The sequence below is a fragment of the Urocampus carinirostris genome, chromosome 10 (assembly GCF_059441175.1).
Source record: "Urocampus carinirostris isolate Australia breed hairy pipefish chromosome 10, RoL_Ucar_1.0, whole genome shotgun sequence".
Classification (NCBI taxonomy): domain Eukaryota; kingdom Metazoa; phylum Chordata; class Actinopteri; order Syngnathiformes; family Syngnathidae; genus Urocampus; species Urocampus carinirostris.
This window is the reverse complement of record NC_142358.1, coordinates 18,508,164-18,528,147: the sequence shown is the minus strand read 5'-3', so window position 1 is coordinate 18,528,147 and position 19,984 is coordinate 18,508,164. Positions and strand designations below refer to the sequence as shown.

The 19,984-nt window shown below is 37.5% G+C and overlaps 1 protein-coding gene across 1 annotated transcript; it reads right to left on the bottom strand.

The window, feature by feature from the left end:
- Positions 1 to 123: 123 nt before the first annotated feature.
- slc1a5 (solute carrier family 1 member 5) lies at positions 124 to 18,164 on the bottom strand. Its single transcript, XM_088345144.1, has 8 exons — positions 17,556 to 18,164; positions 9,357 to 9,399; positions 9,211 to 9,279; positions 8,229 to 8,395; positions 7,914 to 8,147; positions 7,290 to 7,484; positions 7,071 to 7,205; positions 124 to 3,690 (listed from the first exon to the last, which is right to left on the bottom strand). Exons 1-8 carry the CDS (start codon positions 18,068 to 18,070, stop codon positions 3,474 to 3,476), a joined length of 1,575 nt encoding a protein of 524 aa, XP_088201270.1. The 5' UTR covers positions 18,071 to 18,164; the 3' UTR covers positions 124 to 3,473.
- Positions 18,165 to 19,984: the final 1,820 nt, after the last annotated feature.

Sequence of the window (19,984 nt, the reverse complement as noted above, 5' to 3'; positions counted from 1 at the left end):
CGGTCGACTCGGTATTTGGGATTCTGTCACTGTGTATAAATTAGGATCTCATTCCTGTAATTTCTCAATGCATGGACAGCAGTGTTAACTGATTCTTTTTAACACACAAATGCAAATGCAAAATGTTTCGGAGCTGTTTATTTTGCAGAGAAAATAACCCTGAAAAAACTGAACTTCAAAAACAATACAAAAAATGGTTTCAAACCCCAAAAACTTAACCACATTCCCCTTGCGCAGACGCATCAAAAGTTTAAAATAACGGAATTCCAGATATACGTTATCGTAACATTAGTACTGACTGTCTAACGGAAAATTGGCTTTTTACTCATTGACTTGTGTGCTTTTTCTTATTTAAAAATAAGATAAAAGCAGCAATTCCAGCAAAAGTTGTGTGACACACGATAAAAAGGTGAAAAAGACCTGAAACCTCATAGAAGCACCTTGACCTACGTATAAGTACCAGATGAGATTGAGCTATATCTTCATAAAAACAATCCTGGTAGACCAGGAACTCCTCTGAACTAGTACCGGTACATGTAAAAATATGTGTTAGGGAACTTTGGATATGAACAGAATTGACAAATCATCGCTCTTTAAAAATAATGTGATAATGCAAGTAATAATTGTCTATGTATCAGTAGATAAAGCAATATTCCCTCTCCCTTGTAAGTCGATGATTGGTCTTAAACAGTCTGCAAGTAATTCAACCTGACCCACAGCACATTTTTTTGCTTTGGTACATCAGCACATACATAAATAGCATGAGCAATATTGTTTGCTTTTTTATACATAAATTGATTACATGAGCATCAAAACAAAAGTGCACTACTTGCCTGAAGACCCACTTTTTGTAATCATGGCCAACATGAATGTTTTTAAAGCCCTTTTAAACAAAGTCATTTAAGGCCAGAAAGTCAGTACATTATTGTACTTAAAGGGACAGTGTGTATTACATGACCACTAGATGTCGCTGTATTGTGTAGTGTTGCTGAAAGAGTGCTACAAAGCACAAGGAAAAATACAAATTGTGGAGTTTCAAAGTGACCGCCGCACGTAATTTTTCCTTTTTTTTTTTTGCCCAACCTTTCGTGGGGTTTTTGGTTGTTTTGAGTACTCGTAGCTGCAAGATGGCAGACATTGATGTCAGCTTCCTTTAGGTGAGGCTCATGTTATGTCAAATAAATGCACATTTCTCAATCAAGAAGGTTCATGCACCCGCTTATCTATTAAATCAGTATTGTTTTTTATTAAGAATTTACTTGTTTTTGCCACTAGGAGGTGCTAAGTAATACACACTGTCCCTTTAACAAGTCTCTACTGGTATGTATGTTATGTTACTTTTCCCCTCCCTCAAACTCTTAGGGAAGTTTTTCAGTGCCATAGACAAAAATAGATGTCATTCCCATATTTTCTGGCTTATAGTAGCTTGAATTTGAAACACCGTGTGTTTGGTTGACAAGGAGTTAAGTAAGCTTGCTTCCAATGAAAGCCTAGATTATTTTTTTACGTTTTTTTTTTACAGTATGGATGCATTTTGGCATAATACTGCAACTTAATGGTCAATCTCGGTACTACAACATGAATCTGTATTAAAGAATATACAGTAACTTGCTATTGCTCATATGTGTGAGTACACCACACTTTTGTGTAGTGAATTATCGTCAATAATTTAAAGCTATTATACCCTAATAAGAAAATTGGGGCAGGGGGTTATCAACATGAGGATGAAACTCCAGCAATCTGACGTATTACACTGAAGTATTTGAATAGCCTTCTTCAAAACAGAAGTTAGGGATGAAACGTCTGAATTGTTTTTTTTTTAAAAGAACAGTGTGTATTGTTTAACCACTAATTGTCGCTGTAGTGTAGTGAGACTGAAAAAGAGTGCAATAATCACAAGTTAAACTACAAGTTTTTGTTTTTGAGTGGTACCCATAGCAAAATGGTAGACTCTTGTTTCAGCTTGATGTTATGTAAAATAAATACATATTTTTGACCAAGTATTAAGAAAAATGCAAGTTTATATGATAATAAGGGTTTGTACACCCTTTACATGCCCAAAATCAAGCACTATTTTAGGACTATCAAAACCAATTTACCAATGGGTAACACTAACTTAATCTTTTTAACACGGCCATAAAAAATGTGCATAATTGATACATAATCATTGCAATAATACACATTTCATCGCTCCATGCTTGGGTAACATGTATTCAATGATAAGCAAAAAATAAACTTATTCTAAGTTTAGTTATCTCAAAAAATTACATTGTACAGGTATATGACTTGAGAGAGCAGACTCTCCTATTGCAAAGAGTTGGATCTCTTTTTTTTGCATACTTTGCAGCATTCTGTGCGTGGATTTGTTCAACGCATTAGCCACTGTTCATACTTTGGGTTTTCTGGCCAGGGTTCGTTAAAACGGCAACCTGCCATAATGCACCTGACCTTTTAGCCGATTTGATTTATTTTTCTTCATTTAATGCGTAATCTATCGAGTCAGACTGCGAGAAACATGACATTGTCAAGCATTTACAAGCATTTCACTCAAAATACAAGCACTTTCCAAACCTTGAAAACTAAAAATTAATGTTCGAGCTTTTCTAAGGATTTCAAGCACCTGTATGAACCCTGATTAATGTTTTTTTCCTTATTATTTAAATCAATAGTTTTTTTCTTACTCCTTGGGGGCGCTAAATAATACAGTGTCCCTTTAAAGTCTTCAAATAGCTATCTTAGTAACAAAAAGTATGTGAGAACATTAGAATTTTGTTAAAAGCTGTACCCTGATGCTCATTTACCTTTACCCTTTTTAACGTCAATGAAAAAAAATGACAAAATTGGCCAGTGACGAGACGTTATTGGATCGGACGTGTCGATTGTAACGCGAGCGCCGCGAAAGTTACTTTTGCATATAATGTACCTTCATAAGAAATCATTTGTTATTCTACATTTATTTATCCCCGTGGAACATACTTACAAACGGATGGTACAAACGCAAGAACATCCCTGTTTAAAATTTGGCCAGTGACGAGACGTTAATGGATCGGACGTGTCGATTGTAACGCGAGCGCCGCGAAAACTACTCTTTGGATATAATTTACCTTCATAAGAAATCATTTGGTATGCTACATTTATTTATCCCCCGTGGAACATACTTACAAACGGATTGTCCAAACGCCAGAACATCCCTGTTTAAAATCTGACCAGTGACGAGACGTTAATGGAGTGGACGTGTCGATTGAAACGCGAGCGCCGCAAAAACTACTTTTCGATATAATGTACCTTCATAAGAAATCTTTTGGTATTCTACATTCATTTATCCTCCATGGTACTTACTTACAAGTGGATTGTCCAAACGGCAGAACATCCCTGTTTAAAAATGTTGCTTCAATGTAGAAACTGGTCCATCGTGTCTATAAACAGTTTCCACTCGAGTTTAGCGACATCGTTAGTTTTTGTCATCGCCACAATTACATTACGTTGGAGTCATTATTCTGGAGTGCGTTGTCCCTGTGTTTTATTCCTTTCATCTCAATGAGAGGCGAGTGTTCAGGGGCTGGTGCGGAGAGGTTTTCTTCGCCTGGTTTTCCTCCTCCCTCTTGTTTGGACGTGCGGTCTACGAAGAACTGCAGGAGTCCTGCTCCGAAGGCGTCGCCCTCTACGTTCAGTACTGTGCATGTGCGGTCACTGAAACAAAAAGGGGGTAATTATTAACAGCATCCATCCATCCATTATCTTCCGCCTATCCGGCGTCAGGACGCTGGATCTGTAGCCTCAGGAGGAAAGCCCAGACCTCCCTAACCCTAGCCACTTCATTCAGCGTCAAGGAGGTATTCTTATCAGATGCCCGAGCCACCTCACCTGGCCCCTCTCAATGCGGAGAAGCAGCGCCTCTACACTGAGTCTTTCCCGGATGACCGAGATTCTCACCCTCTAAAGGAGAGAGCCCAGCCACCCTGGGGAGGAAACTCATTTCAGCCGTTTGTATTAACAGCAGCTAGTTAGAATTGGGATCAAACATCAGAACTATTTTCATCAGTGACTTTGGAGCATTGGGGAATAAAATGTTAGGACGTTATTTGTCTATAAGAAAAACAATTTTGTATATATATATATATATATATATATATATATATTAGTACTCAAAAAAGCCACAAATTCACATGGTAAGCACTACACACAAAGTTACCTCCTACCCCATTGGCAGAATTTTTTTTTCTTATTCTAAAATATTCTCCTGGACAAACAAGGTAATAAAAATCATCCTTGAAATAACACTGTGTATAAAATGGCAGCTAATTTTGTTTTACAAAATACATTTAACCAAGATTAGCAAAAAAAAAAAAATTTTAAAAAAAAATCTCCCCTAAGCTAGCTTTAAGCATCTTTTTTTGTTTATCTTACTGGAAAAAAAGTTTTGAAATTTATTTGAATTGGAACAATTATTTGAACAATAACGCAAAATGAAAATTACTCCGAGAAAGAAAATCGTACCTCATTTGCATAACATAAGACAATAAAATCATCCTTAAAAGAATATGTATCAAATGGTAGCTAATTCTGCTCATGTTACAAAATATTTTAAATAATAATAATAATAATTTCCTTGTATTGTCATTCTGTGTAACAATGTACACAGAACGAAATGTCGATTGCATCTGACCCGATGCAGCCGCAGCCAAGAGAGGGCGCCGCCGACCACTTTTTTAGTCTTAGGAATGACTCGGCCGGGGCGCGAACCCGAACCTCCCAGTCTCAAAGCGGGCGCCTTACCATCTAGGCTACTGAGCTGGACAGATGCTTTAAAAGAGAAACAATTAACTCGGCTAGATGGAACATTTTTTCCTTTATGGAAGTACATTTTTTTTAACTGAATTACAAATTAAAATATCTTTAAATTAAAAATGTTTACATTTGAAATATTTAAAAAATTGAATTATTATTAAAAAAGATGAAAGCCCCTGTGTAAAATGTAACCACTAGATGGCCCTGTATTTTAATGCTAATGAATACCAGTACCACAGAGCACACCATAGCACCAATTTACCTGACAAACGTTGCGTCAACTTTCAGTGTGGAATCCACTAAGTAAAAGAAATACAAATTTCTCGACTTATATTTTTATAAAATTAACATTGGTAGGATACTTCAGGTATTTTTCCTAGTATTCAACGTTTTTGTTTTTACCTGAATTTAAGTTTTTCGTACCACTAGGAGGCACTAAATACTACACGTTGTCCCTCTAATGAAAGCACACAAATGAAGGCAATCATACCTCAATAGTGGAAAATGTTTTAGGAGTAGTTTTTCTTATTAACATATTTTATTAGAGAATCAAGATAATAAAACGAACCGTAGACAAATCTTTTGTATAAAATGGTGACATATTTTGCTCATTTTACAAAATATCTTTGACCAATTTTAATCTTAAAATTGCTTTAATTCAGAAAAACAAGGTAAAATGTCTTAAAATTAGAATAATTACAGTTAAAATGAAGCAAATTATTTTGACAGTTAGCAGAACACTTCACTTTTTTAGGTATAATATTTCTAGTATAAATTATTTCACTAAAATAAAAAAATAAAAATCCTTAAAATAGGCATAATTTAGTGGATGGTAACAATTTTCCTCTATTTAAGAATGTTTAGTGTAATCTTAGAGAATATTTGATAAAATGGGCAATATTATTTACCAACTGCTAGATAAATTATTTTGCTTATTTTGAGGATTACATGTATTTCATCAGATAAGATTAAAAAGTCTTAAATTAAGAAATTAGATCACCTTAAAATAGACCTTGCAGGGAAATTATGAAACATCCAGCACTAAGGCACAGCATCAGAGCTGACTTTCCAAAATCCACTTGCTCAGCAAATGTCTAAGAGGCGCAAATATCATCTTGATAAGTTATGGCCCAAGTATGCTTGGAATCCAGCAGATCAGGTACTGCTAAAGGTATTTTTGTGGTACTGGATTTTGGTCCATGGAAAACCCTAATGGGGCCCGTTGGGTGGAAAATATGAATAAAGAGTCCAGAGACCCCTTGCTACTTCGTGCTTAGGTTATCGCTGGTTCACTGCTTCACGAATTTTGAATTGAATTGTCTTTATTGTCATTGATATGAACGTTGTGAAACATTTTATGCAACAAGATTAAACATTTTTACTCCAGGGTAAAACATGTTATAAAGACTTGGAAGAGAAAAAGATGGCCAGGGTAAATAGGCAAAACAATAATTATTATAAATATTAAGGTTTTTGTCATTTATATCAACGTATTGTGCTTTGTGGTCAACAGAGAACACACAGCAAATGCTACACAGGGCAGACCGTTTGTGTGTATATTGGGTGAACGTGGCTGTGTGCGCGACTGTAGGCTGGTGTATGCAGTCAGGAAAACAGCAGGAGGGCGCACAAGTCAACATCTTCGGACCAAACCAAACTGGTAAGCATGGCGAGCCCTTGCTTTTAGAGTCTCGTTAACATTGGAAAGAAATTCATCAAGTATATCTGACTGAGGAAATTCAGTCAGGAGAGAAAGCAATAGCGAGGCTGCAGGTCCGGCCTACTGCTACGGCTAGGCCAACAACGCTCTTGAGCCACCCCTGGCTAATTACCAACACCAGCTCCTGTACCAGTGAAAAGGATTACCCGGAGTTGCGACTCATGGGAAACCGCTACATTCTTGACTCTTGTATTTTAATCATAATGGAGACCTGGCTGAAGTCGATACCCAATGCTAGCTAGCCGCTCTCTTAATCACTTTCTTACTCTAAAAGGAGCCCTCAGATTTTGTTGACAATAAAGAGAATTTATTTAATTGCAATTCTGTATTCTGTTTTTATTTGTAGATCTACTATTAGTATTTTGTTACAGTCATATACTCTCAGTCGGTAATGACGTCATGCCGAACTAAGTTTAACACTTAAGGACTTTTATGAAGGTTTGACGCTACTTAGCAGATTTTTACTTTGCGCGGGTGGTGGTTCTGGTCCCAATTAACTGCGATACCCGAGGGATCTCTGTACAAGAGTCATGTAGGTGCTTTCACGTTGTTGTTTACTTACACGAGCCAATCAACAGCCAAGATCAGGGAAATATCATTGGTGGGCAAACTGACTGCCTCCAGGATGATAGCGAGGGTTAACACCCCACCGGCGGGAATACCTGCCGCTCCGACACTGGACGCCGTGGCAGTTACACTGGTTGGGAGCAAAAGGAGAACGACGTCACAGATGGGAAATGCATCGGAAAAAAAACAAGACAGGACATATGAGGACACCTACAGAATGGTTATGATTTGGATGAAGTTGAGGGAATAGTTGTTGAGCTGAGCGATGAAAACGGCAGCCACGCATTGGAAGCAGGCGGCTCCGTCCATGTTGACGGTAGCGCCAATCGGGAGGATGAAGCGGCTAATTTGTTTGGAAACACCGTTGTTTTCCTCCACACATTTCATCATCAGTGGGAGTGTGGCTGAGCTGTCGAGTAAGTTTAGATCACATTCATGAAAAGGAATTAACCGTGCAAATAAAGAATATCCTGAACTTGTGTTTGACCTGTTTGCCTCTTTACCTTGTTCCTTATTCTGAGGGCTTCAGAGCACTAGATAACCCTTGATACAATATGAAATACCCCTTATATCGCGATACAATATGGCGGCAATTATCCAAATATTGGAGAGGTAATGGATTCACAAGAGCAGTGGAATCAATCATTTACCAAAAATTGGCTGAAAAGTATCATTATTATTATGCAAATTGATATATTTCTGCACCCGAGTTTTGTCTTAGAGACCCATCTGTACATCACATTGGATTTGGAGTCTTTCACAGTTCAGGTGGACTTTTTCCACAGTAATGGCACAAAAGTCAACTATGTGAGCAATTACGAACTGGTAGGTTTATTACCTGGATGCCGTTCCAAAAGCTGTGGCTAAAGCTGTAAATATTCCCCACAGGAATGTATACGGGTTCTTTCTTGTAATGACGAAGTAGATGCCGGGCAGCACAATTAAGCCATGAATAGCGTGCCCTACAACGCAGCACGCTATGTACTTTCCCAAGCTAGCAAATAGCGTGCCAACTTCGTCCATCTCCACAATTTTGCCAGCGACAAGGAACATGATACCGAAAGGGGCATACCTGAGGAGGCACACGAGGAAATTAAACAAAGCATCTTCAGAGAAAGGTATGGTAATAGCCAAGGCCCCCAAAAGCACTTACCACATGATCCAGGAGACCAGTACCATGGTGGCTTCGTTGAAGGAGTTGAAGAACTTGATTAAAATCTCACCTTCCTCCCCCAACTTCCTCAAAGCTACACCAAACACTATGGCAAAAACCACTAGACCAAGAATATTCATCCCATCCTGGTCAGTTCCAAAGGGAACCTGCAAAATGCACAAAAATGTCAGGCTGCATTCAAAGAACCGATCGAAAATAAACTTATTAGATTTGATAATGAGAGGTTGATAAAGAAGAAACATTATCACAGTCGTTTATAATAAAATCACTGTCATGATTTTGTTAAGATTCTTTATTTAAATGTTTTGAGTGATTTTAAATTGGTAATAGGAGAGATATTTTAAGCCTTATTATACACTACAATATATTTTTTACTCTATTTTAAATCCATTATATTATAATTGAGAGTTCGCGTGCCAAATGATTCCTTGTATATATCATGTTTATGGTTTATACTGGCTGAATACAAATAAATACAATACAAAATACAATAAAAGTTAAAAAAAATAATAAAATCGCAACTTGTTTCTATACTTGAACATGCTTTTCTTTTGTAACTTAAATGGAAACTGTGCTTAGCAGCACTGTATTCCTTTTTTTGAACACCTAAAAGGTGTCAAAAACAACCGTGGCAAAATTGCCAAAACTGGAGCTCGACTATAATAGCTACTTGAGTAATCCTTCGGATAAAAAAAAAAATAGAACTGCTTGGCTTTCAAAATAAACGTTTGTAGGATCATTTTCCTTTGATTCACACTGCTAGCTCAGCTCATGTTGGTAGCTACAAGCTAGGCTAGCACTACTTGCGCCAGGATTTTGACTTGTGCTGTTACCCATGCGCTAGCCCCGGCACCCCCCGCATCCAGATCAGAAACTACACTATTAAAATAATGCACCATTTAGACAATCTTTAGGTTTAGACATCACCATCATGCTAATACCATATTTTTTCCTTGCTCACCTTCTCCACTGTTATGTTACTGACTCCATTGGTTCCATTTACGCTCACCAGCTTGTAGCTCGTCGCATACTGCAAATAAAAAAATGTTCTGTCAGTTGGATAAATTCAAGAAAGGACTTGTTTATTCACTGAGATGCAGTACATACAGACTGAAAAGCAGCAGCCACCAAGTTGGAGGGAAAGATGTTTCTGTTGCAAAAACAAGCAAAAAAAAAAACTTTAAAAAGCATTGACTTTCCGAGAAACACAAGAACTATTTGCTCATTTTAAGAGTAGGACAAAAATGTTGCGGTTTAGGACAATAATGTAAAACCTGTTTAAAACACACAAGTCAAGCATCTTTCTCTAAACCCAAATATTTTTGTACGCGTCATTGGTATGCATTTGCATTTCACCTCCAGGTATAAGGACACAAATGATACCTTTATCAAAGGGATACAGCAACTAATTTGACACTCGAAAGTTCTCATAGTCATTCGCTGTAATGGACTCAACATGCTGGGATCCTGTTTCAACCATTGAGTGTGATTGGTCCTTTTGAAATTCAAAAGTTACCCCTTGAGGACGCTTTCGTGCTATACAAATAAACTGATGTTGACTTGATCTTGTGGAAACAGTGGTGCCATTAAACTCTTAATACCCTTAAGCCACTAGCCCAATACAAAAGCATACAAGCTTTATTTGGTACCACGTATTCTGTACAGATGTGAAACCCCCATTTAAAAAGTTTGCCGTCTTAGGTAGCATACCATTGGGTTTTCCAGAGCTCAGCAATTTACAGTTAACTGCAACCTGAAAGTAATGTTTTTCTCTCACGATGGTAGTCTTGCATCAGTTTTAATGCAAAGCCACGAGATACATCAACATAATTCTGAAACTGGACTAGATTGATAAATTGTTACCTGTCAAACCTTCAATTTGTTAAGCATTATGATTAGTTCCGCTTGACTCGAGTGAAGTCAAACAGAACTCTCCCAAAAACACTTGGTTTAGCTGTGCTCTCTGCTCTTGTAAGAGAATTAACTTAACATGCTAATTTGATCAGGCCCTGTTACTCCCTTTCAATGAAATTCATAAAGACATTATCCAGAACAAACAAGTCATGAGTGTGGCAGAATGTCTAACTTGGTCACGAGATAAACGGACACTTACCGTTTTAAGTAATGTACATCCATGGGACTTCATTTAACTCTATGCACTCAGTGGTAGACTTGAAGTCAAGGCGAACATCTACTTTAAAATTGGTTGCCTCAGCTCCTCTAATTTCACCACATTTGACGGCTAACATTTTGAAAGAGGCGTTTTCACTTTTTTTTGCTTTTTTAAATTTTTGAAATATTTTTCGTGTATACATTCGTTGTTTGCAAAAAGTTTAAAAATTTGCATTTATTTTACATAATATGATGCAATTGTCAACAATATTGCTTCTACAGGTAAAGCCTGCACAATACAGCAATATCTAGTGGTCAACTAAAACACTTTGTCGCTTTAATGTAATAGGGTTACTACAGCTTGAGGCAAGTTAAATTTAAACATTTTAAAGACTTTTTAATGCCTTTTAAAATCAAATTTAAGACCAAGTCGACAAAATAACCCACAATTGAAACCAACAAAACAAAACACATATTTCTTGCCACTTCTAATTAAATTTACACTTTCCCTTAGTCTAAATTAAACCTCTCCGTTTGAAGTAGCTCTGTGTATTGTGGGAAGACCCAAGACATTCGTCTTCTCCAAGAGGCCCGACCAAAACCAAAACGGTAAATCGTGAAGGTTCAGTTATTTAGGTCACATCATGTTGCCATGAAAGTAAATCGGTGAGTTATTAAGAACAAACATTGATAAATGTTACCGCATTCTTTTTATCTTATGCAAATAATGAATTACATTAAGGCGGCACGGCGGATGGGTGGTTTGCACGCAGCCCCACGATCTGGAGGTTTAGGGTTCAAGTCGAGTAACCGCAACCTCCCCGTGTGGAGTTTGCATGTTCTCCCCGGGCCTGTGTGCGTTTCCTCCGGGCACTCCGGTTTCCTCCCATATTCCAAAAACATGCATGTAAGGTTAATTGGTCGGTCCAAACTGTCCGTAGGTGTGAATAATAGTGAATGAGCTGAATGTGCTCTGTGTGCCCTGCAACTGGCTGGCAACCAGTTCAGGGTGTCCCCTGTCCACTGCCCAAAGATAGCTGGGATGGGCTCCAGCACCCCTGCAACCCTACTGAGGATAAGCGGTGCAGATAATGGATGGATTGATAAACCATATTAATATGTCTATATTTTTAAGACTTTCTAAAATCGGATTCAAGAAATTTTAATGTTAATTAAGGTCTTATTTTTAGAATAATGCCCTGTTAAAACTTTTCAAGGATTCGCGGGAACCCTGTGGAAGTAAAGCCCATGCAACTTAAAAACTTGATTTCTACCTTTTCACATTAATTCATTTAGAGTTTCAATTAACTCTTAATGTTTTTTAGTTTTTATTTTGTATAGGAAATTTAAAAACATATTTGAGAACTGTGGAAATGCTTTTAATCAGCGCCTTTCCTGTGAAAAACATAATTTGACCCAGTTTCACCCAGACCCAAGCTTCAAAGAACCCCAAGTAAATGGAGTTTGAGAACCTTAAAGAAAGTACTGTACATTAAAAAAAAAGACACGCAGGAGGAGCCAAATTTTGATTCATTTTAATTATATCGATGGCCCCAAAGCAAAGTGCATTTGTCAGTTGCGGAAGAAGCCGGATCAGTCTCTTAAAGCACTTTTGAAACGCTATCTTCATGAGACACTGTTATAATTTTTTTTTTGTTTTTACCAATTTCATGTTTTTTGTTCGTGTTATTCAGCGTATATGGGTCTGAATTGGTTCTAATTGAAAATATTTTTTAAGTTATGCTTTGCATTTTTCCAGGGAATCTGTATTTTAACTTTAAAACCGTTCAATGTGTAAATAGCTAAAATTGCACTGTGTTTTATTATTCATTGTTTTTGTAGATCTGCAAATATTTTAATTAGTATAGATTTTCATGTTTTTTTCTTAGTATAAACAACTTAAATCTTTATATTAGGTAAAAGTTCACTGTAGTTGACAGATATCTGAGCGCAGCAACGGGGAAAAACATGTTTATTACCAAATAAACCAGTTAACCCAAAAAGAACGTGAGAGGAACAAAAAAGCTTTAACGCGGAACTCATTGCAACAGACCCCGCCACCCTCGCCAAAACCCCGCCCAGCGAACGCAGGAGTGCGACAGCGGAGAAATAAACATGTTAATTAACCTATAAAGCAATTGTCTCAAATAGCAAGTGAAATAAATAAGAAGCTTGCAAGCGAGAACACCGGAGTTAAAATCAAGACTTGTAAATAAATATTTAATACCTTTACAAAGATTTAATTTGCGGTTATACAAGTTAAGACTATCTCAAGTCTTTAAGACGCCACAAGAAATTTGATTTAATCATTTTGACTAAGTCATTTTGACTAATCATGGATGTGTAGTGGTCTTAATTTTTCTATATCAAAAGATATAGAATAATATCAATTATGACATAACAAAGTGGAAGAAAATAAAGGAAGCAATGACATTTTTGATCTACGCTACTGTAAACTTCACGTATTGTGGTGTGTCGTGTTCTGGTTTGTAGGCATACAAACTGCACAAATTGTCTCTGGGGTATGCAAAATCCTGTCAACTTCGCCAGTTAATTAATCAACACTGGCTCGTAAGTCAACAATCACAAAGTCACCGTTATGATACTGTAAAAATCTTAGACTTGTTAACATAGACATGGAAGTTAACGGGACGGGTCTAGTCTAGTGTGCTCAGAAAGTATTACAGTGGTGTATATGGGGAGAATACGCGTGTTGAAAACAAAGCAAGCGTGTAGTAGATCAGCGGGCCTCCTTTTTTGTTTTGGTTAAAAGCAGCAGTCGGCCACATGGTCTCGCTTGTCCATAAACAGCAGGACACCAAAGGAGAGGGCTCGCTATAATAAGTGGCATGGGTTCGCCTCCCAGTTCTGTTATAATAATGGCGCAGCGTGAGTCTGCACGTGTCCCTGTACTGGTTATTCACAAACACACTTCCTCAAAACTGGAGCTCGAAATTCATTTGCATTAAAATGGCCCTATGATCATGACTAACTTATTGTAGATTAAACCTAAACTGTAATTTTTAAGTGGAACTCCCAACTAAGGCCAGTCTTCAAACACTGGGTTGGACGGTCGGTGGACCCCTTAATCACATGGGTCCTAGGGGCACCATTTCATGTGGTGTGTCTTGGGACAGCCTAGTGGCACCCATCCCTCTTCAGGCCAACAAATGTTACCGGGGACATTTTGAATCGTAGGCGAACGAGCTACATAAACACTAACTTGTTAAAAAAGAAAAATAGGATTAAAAGAAATATTAAGTCTTTATTGCGTGTTGTTACCCTGGAGTGCCACAACTAATCTTGTTGTACATCGTTATCAATGACAAAAAAAAATGTAATTCAACCATATTTGAAAAAATAAAGCTGTCAGCAAAAAATACATCTGATTTCTTAAACATTGAACGAACTGTGTTTGTTAGAATTTAAAAAAAAAATGACATCAAAACACAAATAGCAGCAAAGTCCAAAATACTGATTAAAATACGAGTAGCAGCCTTTCCAGCAGCTCCCTGTTATCTCTCACTTTTTGTGATTTATTGTTTTTATTGTCTGCTTCTATCTTCGGTGTTTTTCGTCCCGTTTGACAACTACGCTCTGGATTACTTTCCATCCTATGGACATGGGTTTTAACGTACAAAAATGCGTTTATTCGAGGAATTAACTCCTTGCCCTGAAGAATTATCGTGCCGGCGTGATCAGGGGGCCCTATTGTGGATGAAGAGCCGCTGTAGAAGTCTTCGGTACCGTCAGTAATCATGGTAAATGTGAACTCTCTACCAAATACGACCGACGAACTGGCTGTGCAGTTTACTGCGTTTTACAAAAACATGGTTCACGTCTTTCATCCCGGACGCTAACGTGGCGCTACCTGGACCGGAGCTACCCGGCTTCAACGCTGTTAGACAGAGACGCGAAAGCCTGCGGGAAGCGGAGAGGAGGTGGACTCGCTAACACGAGGTGGTGTATCCCTGGCCACAAAGATTTCCATCTGCCATAGGGACGTCGAACTTTTAGACTAGTGTGTGACTTCACTCCGCCGTGGCTAAACTGGGCATCCTGTTAATCTGTTAATAAACAACAAGTAAGACTGCTGGAAGTGTTAATTTCCCTACGGGGATGAATAAAGTATCTATCTATCAAAAGGCTTTTAGAGAAACTTATAATTTGAAGATTTGCACATACGTAATGTGGGTTCATCAACGTGTTTTACATATGTGCACAACTCAGTCCGCAACGTCATTTACAGACAGAAAGGGAGTGGGACAACTGTTTAGCCAAATTACTGTACACACAATACCCTTTTAATTAGGTCGTCCTAATCATTTTCTCTAAAAGTTATTGGTTGTTTGTACTACAACCAATCAAATAGTATTTTGAGCAGGAAAACCTACCAGTTTTTACCGATTGCTGAGGCGGCCATTTTGCCACCATTAGTCCCTGCCTAACGTTGTGTTCAAGGGATTTATAAAATCGAATAGATCCAAGTCGAAGTCGTGCAGTTACGACCTCACACTATATTTCCAAATTAGAATAAGAATTGTCTTTATTGTCACTGATAACAAAGTAGTGAACATTGGTCACTTTTACACATAATCGTAAGACAAACAAGGTATGAATATAAATATTTGCTTTAAATGTAATTAGTTTTTCCCGATCGGCATCTACCTGAAGACAGTTTGAAGTTATAGTCCTTTTCCCATCAAAAATTGGCATTTTGAACTTCAAAGTTCAAACAATGCACTCCATTGCCTACTTCCTGGAACATACTCAGAAGATCCTGACTCCTCACTTCCCTAAACTGTCCCTTTAATATTGCTCTAATTTTATCTCAATTACAAATTATTTTACTTTAGGTTACTGATTGTTAGACCGCAACCAGAATCACAGGTATTGATACCTTTGAAAGAAGCAGTATCAGCACTGATACAATACCTGGTATTGGGCCATGTCCATCATTATTGAGAACTGAAAAAAATGTGAAATGTTCAGGTTGCCCAGTATTTCTTATTTTACCACTAAGAGGCGCTTATTAATACACAATCACAGTTCACAGGTCCCTGACCCAGGACTGGGTGGGCAAACTACAGCCCGCAGGCTTTTTCATCTGGGCTGACAAAAATAATGGTCAAAATATAATGACAATATAGATATATAAAATAGTAAGTAAAGTACTAATAATAAATGCTTTTTGTGCAAACTTTGTCCCTTTATGTGTTTACAACGAACATACTACTACAGAAAAAAATACATGAACACTACAAAGGTCCTTCTACGATAGAAAATATCAAATTTGGTGCTTATGTGTGTTTTTTCTTTTTCTTTGGGTGTATATTTTGATTTATTAATTTTATATATATATATATATATATATATATATATATATATATATATATATATTTCTTTTTGTATGGATTTATTGTATGAGCATTTATTCTTTTCTATTAATAGCATTTTTTGTTCTTTGTTGTTCCTTCTGTTATTTATGAGTGTGTCAAGTGTATATATTTTGTGTTGATGTAAGATGGGGGAATCAAACCTCTGTCAAAATTGGTGTGAGAAATAAAAAGTTAAAAAAAAAACAGGGGCTTAACATATTATTTTGCTTTCAATCTGAAAAGAACAAAAAACACTTAAGGAAAATTACAAAAATTCTACTACTACAGTAATGTAATAATACAAAAAAAATATTCTACAGATATTTAACAATGGAAATACTAAATAAATACAACTACAGTGAAATTACAAAAATACTGAGAATACTCCTATGCACCGAGTAGTAAATATAATAAAATTACTACTATGGAAATACTTCTACAAGAAAGCTACTACAGAAATATTATAAGTCTACTATGGAAATACTAAATAAATACTACAGCAGAGATAATACAAAAATACTATAAAACAATACGGCAGAAATACAACAAAATACTTAAAAAAATACAGTAATACGATATGATTATTTAATTGTTTTCAAACCCCTTTGATCTCACTAATATTGTTACGAACAAAGAAATAAAACATGTCTCCATGTATATTTATTTGTAAATGAAAACATTGGATTGGTTTCCAGGATCTGCCCCTCGACCACATATTTTAAACCAATGCGGCCCCCGACTCCAAATAGTTGCCCACCCCTGCCTTAACGATTGACCCTATAAAAACAGCTTAATGTTGTTTCAATGAGGCATTGTTTAGTTTCTTGAATTATAAGAATTTAAAACATACATGTTTAAGAAACCTCAAGTCTTTTGCTGATAATTTGAACCGATGTTGTTTTTTAATTAAAAATAAACAAACACAACTGCTATTTAAGGTCAACAAAAACATAGTGCCAGAAAACATCCATAAATTATTAATTCGGAAAGAAGGAAATTATAACTTAAGGGGCTGTAGTGAATTCATGATCCCAAAGGTGAGAACCACCAGGAAAAGTATGTGTGTGTGTAGTCAAGCTCTGGAACGGTTTGCAAAATGAGATCAAACGATGTCCAACTATTCACTTGTTCAAATTTAAATACAAAAAACATCCCTGGCAGAATACAGAGATGAAGAAAATCGGATATGAGTGATACGAGAGATTGGGAATAGTGTGTCTAGAACTATGATTAACTTTGTGTTATTGTTTCTGTTGTTAAACCATAACTGTTATCATTAGCAGTATAACAATTGTTGTTCTATAATTGGTGTGTTTAATAGGGAAGATGAAGGGGTAGGGAATATAAGCATTTGCTTCTGACTACCCCTTTTCGAACATATGTAATATTATTTTGTTGTTGAGTTAATGTTTTTGTTCTGTTTAAATTTTAATGTTCGAATAAAGTTTTCATTCATTCATTCATGAAGTTCTGTTTTACCACTAGGTGGCACTATATAATACACACTGTCGTTTTAACTTGTGCTTAAGCGTATCACAGAACCTGTGTTACTTATAAAGATATCAAAGTAGTTTATTTATCGATATTTTGTATAGTATATATATCAAAGAGGTCATGTGCGTAAGGGCTAAGGAGTGTTAAATGATTACCCTATGTACCATGTGTGTAATTTAGCATGTAGCTGGGCTGATGCAACGTTACAGCGTGTGCCCTAAACATGTTGCCTTGTGCCACGCAACGATGTTTGTCGCGGAATTACTTAGTAACTTTTTACAAAGCATCACAACTTTGTTCGAATTCCGAAGGTTCCACTCACCTGATCAAGTCTAAAAAGGAGTCAATGACTTCTTTGGATTCGGGGACGCTGTCATCAAAACCCGCCACTTTAGGTTTAGTAAGAGTCACCGAACCTGGAGTAATGATGAAGGCCATAACCACCCCAATGGCCGAAGCGATCAACGTGGTAACCAGGAAAAAGAGCATCGCCCAACCGCCTAGCTTGCCCAAAGCTTTGGGGTCGATGCTGGCCGCCCCCGACACCAAACTGCACACCACCAAGGGGATAATGATCATTTTCAGCAGCCGGATTAGCAACTCGCCGGGGAAGCCGACATAGATGATCTGAGTCCGGGACAGGTCCGCTTGACGCACGCCGAGGCCGATGAAGACCCCGATGATGACCCCCGCGACGGTCATGATCACCAGGAGGTTGGCCATAACTATCCGCTTCACGCGCCGGGAAAGAGGCTCCGACGCTTTGGGGTACGAAGCCTTGTTCCGTGAGTCATCGCCGCCGTTGTGCGTTTTGACGTCTTCCAAACTGTCGGCCATAGTTAAGACGGGTTGAAAGTTTTCCCCCAGAATCAAACTTTGGAGACGCTTGTGAGGTAGATAGGATGTGATTGTTTCCCGGCTTCTTTCTTGTTTAAAGAGGCAGTTACACACGGACGTCCGTGATACAACCAGAAAGGGGGGGGGGGGGTGTTGTGACGTCACAAAGGGGCTGGGCCCAACGAGAATGTACGATTATCGATATCTCGCACATACACGATTAAGAAGATCTTTTTAAAATGTAGGACTCTCCCTGTAACGTAATTAAAGACATAAAAAAATGATATAATGATATTTTGTTTTTATCTGAGCTTCAAGTTGAAAAATATGGTGGAATCATTCTACTTCCCGGTTTTCCGCGACACCGGCAGTTCTGCAATGTGGTTGTCATCAGTAGTCTCAAACTATGGCCTACAGGACGGTTGCCTTTCAAATTCATCTCCATCGATATTAAAGGATTAACAAAGAAATGCTCTAAGTGTTTATATGACATATATAAAAAACTATATATTATAATAGTTATGACAGATGTAAATTAATTCACTTCATTTTTGTGAACTTATTGTCACATTGTCTCAATGCATTGTATTGTACTTTTGCAGTTTTCACCATCCAGAAAAGGAATTAAAGCTTCAACTACATGTCCTTGTTGGTCACGGTCCTTCTGTGGCGGTTTAGATTCACGTCAAATCGATGACACTACAACTGATGTAAGATCTTAATCACCGAGTAAAACCATTTTGAGTATCACATCATACAATAGATTGCATTACTTCTGGCTTTCATATTTTTATTGAAAAACAAACGGACGTTTCATCCTTTGTGCCATACTCAAGGTTCAAAGGCTCTTTATGCAGTAAAGGACTTTGGGGTTTGTATATTTTTGTATGTACACTCAAACCATTTTTGTCATCAAAAGTTTAAATAACGTTTGGTTGGTTGGTTGGTTGGATCCCTTAACCACTAGGGTTGTAGGGGCACCATTTCCTGTGATGTTTCTTGGGCAAGTACCACCCGGTGGCGCCCATCCCTCTCCATGTTTCCACCTGGTACAAATTGAAAAATGAAATGTTTTTTTCAAAAATAAAAAATAAGGTGTTGAACATAAAATGCCAAAATCTGTTAGAAATGTTAAGCAGCCAACCTGCTCTGCTTGACAAAACTTAGAACTTTGCTAACATCATCCGGCTTGGTCTCTTCTTGCACTCCCCAAGTACCCATTTTTTTATATTGATTGTCACGATTATTGCTCCCCAAAGCTTCCTTTCCCTCTTGAGCACATTCTAGCCACATTCAAAGTAAAGTCAAGCCAAGTCATGTCTATTTGTATAGCCATTATTCACAAGACGTCCTAAAGAGCTGTACAGACTATAGACTATTATTACACCATCCCCTGATCTAAAACCTACACGAGGGCAAGGAAAAACTCAAAAACCTCAGCATGACAAAATGAAGGAACCATGAGAAGGGGCCGCACATGAGTTAACCCCCCTTCCAGGTTGACCAAACTGCAATGAATGTTGCAAGGGCATCAACAGACAATACACAGACATCATCTACATGAAATATAGGTAATAACAGAATGTCCGGTTGACAGATTCCTGAGGTCAGTATCATTCATAAACTATTGAATATAAAGGGGTTTTAATCCTAGAGTTAAACACTTCCACTATGGTTGCAGATCAGATCTCAGAGGGCAGAACATTCCCAGCTTACAAATGATTTTTTTCCCCAAGTTAAATGGAAATTTTCCACACAGTTAGAGCAGAAGGCCACTTATAAGTGATAATATGATACCGAAAATCCAGACTGACGAAATAATTGCATTTCTTTGTGACCCCCCCAAAAAAATATCAAAATATGGATATTTGATACTACTTTAGCTACCAAAATGAGGATTCTTTAGTTACTGAT

What these genes read in the sequence shown, in the direction of transcription:
- slc1a5 (XM_088345144.1), bottom strand. Translation starts at nt 18,070, where the DNA reads ATGGCCGACAGTTTGGAAGACGTCAAAACGCACAACGGCGGCGATGAC. An exon ending in CTGGTCTCCTGGATCATGTG is followed by an intron (nt 8,148 to 8,228) that starts GTAAGTGCTTTT and finishes GTGCCTCCTCAG; the next exon opens with GTATGCCCCTTTCGGTATCA. An exon ending in ATCCAAATCATAACCATTCT is followed by an intron (nt 7,206 to 7,289) that starts GTAGGTGTCCTC and finishes GCTCCCAACCAG; the next exon opens with TGTAACTGCCACGGCGTCCA.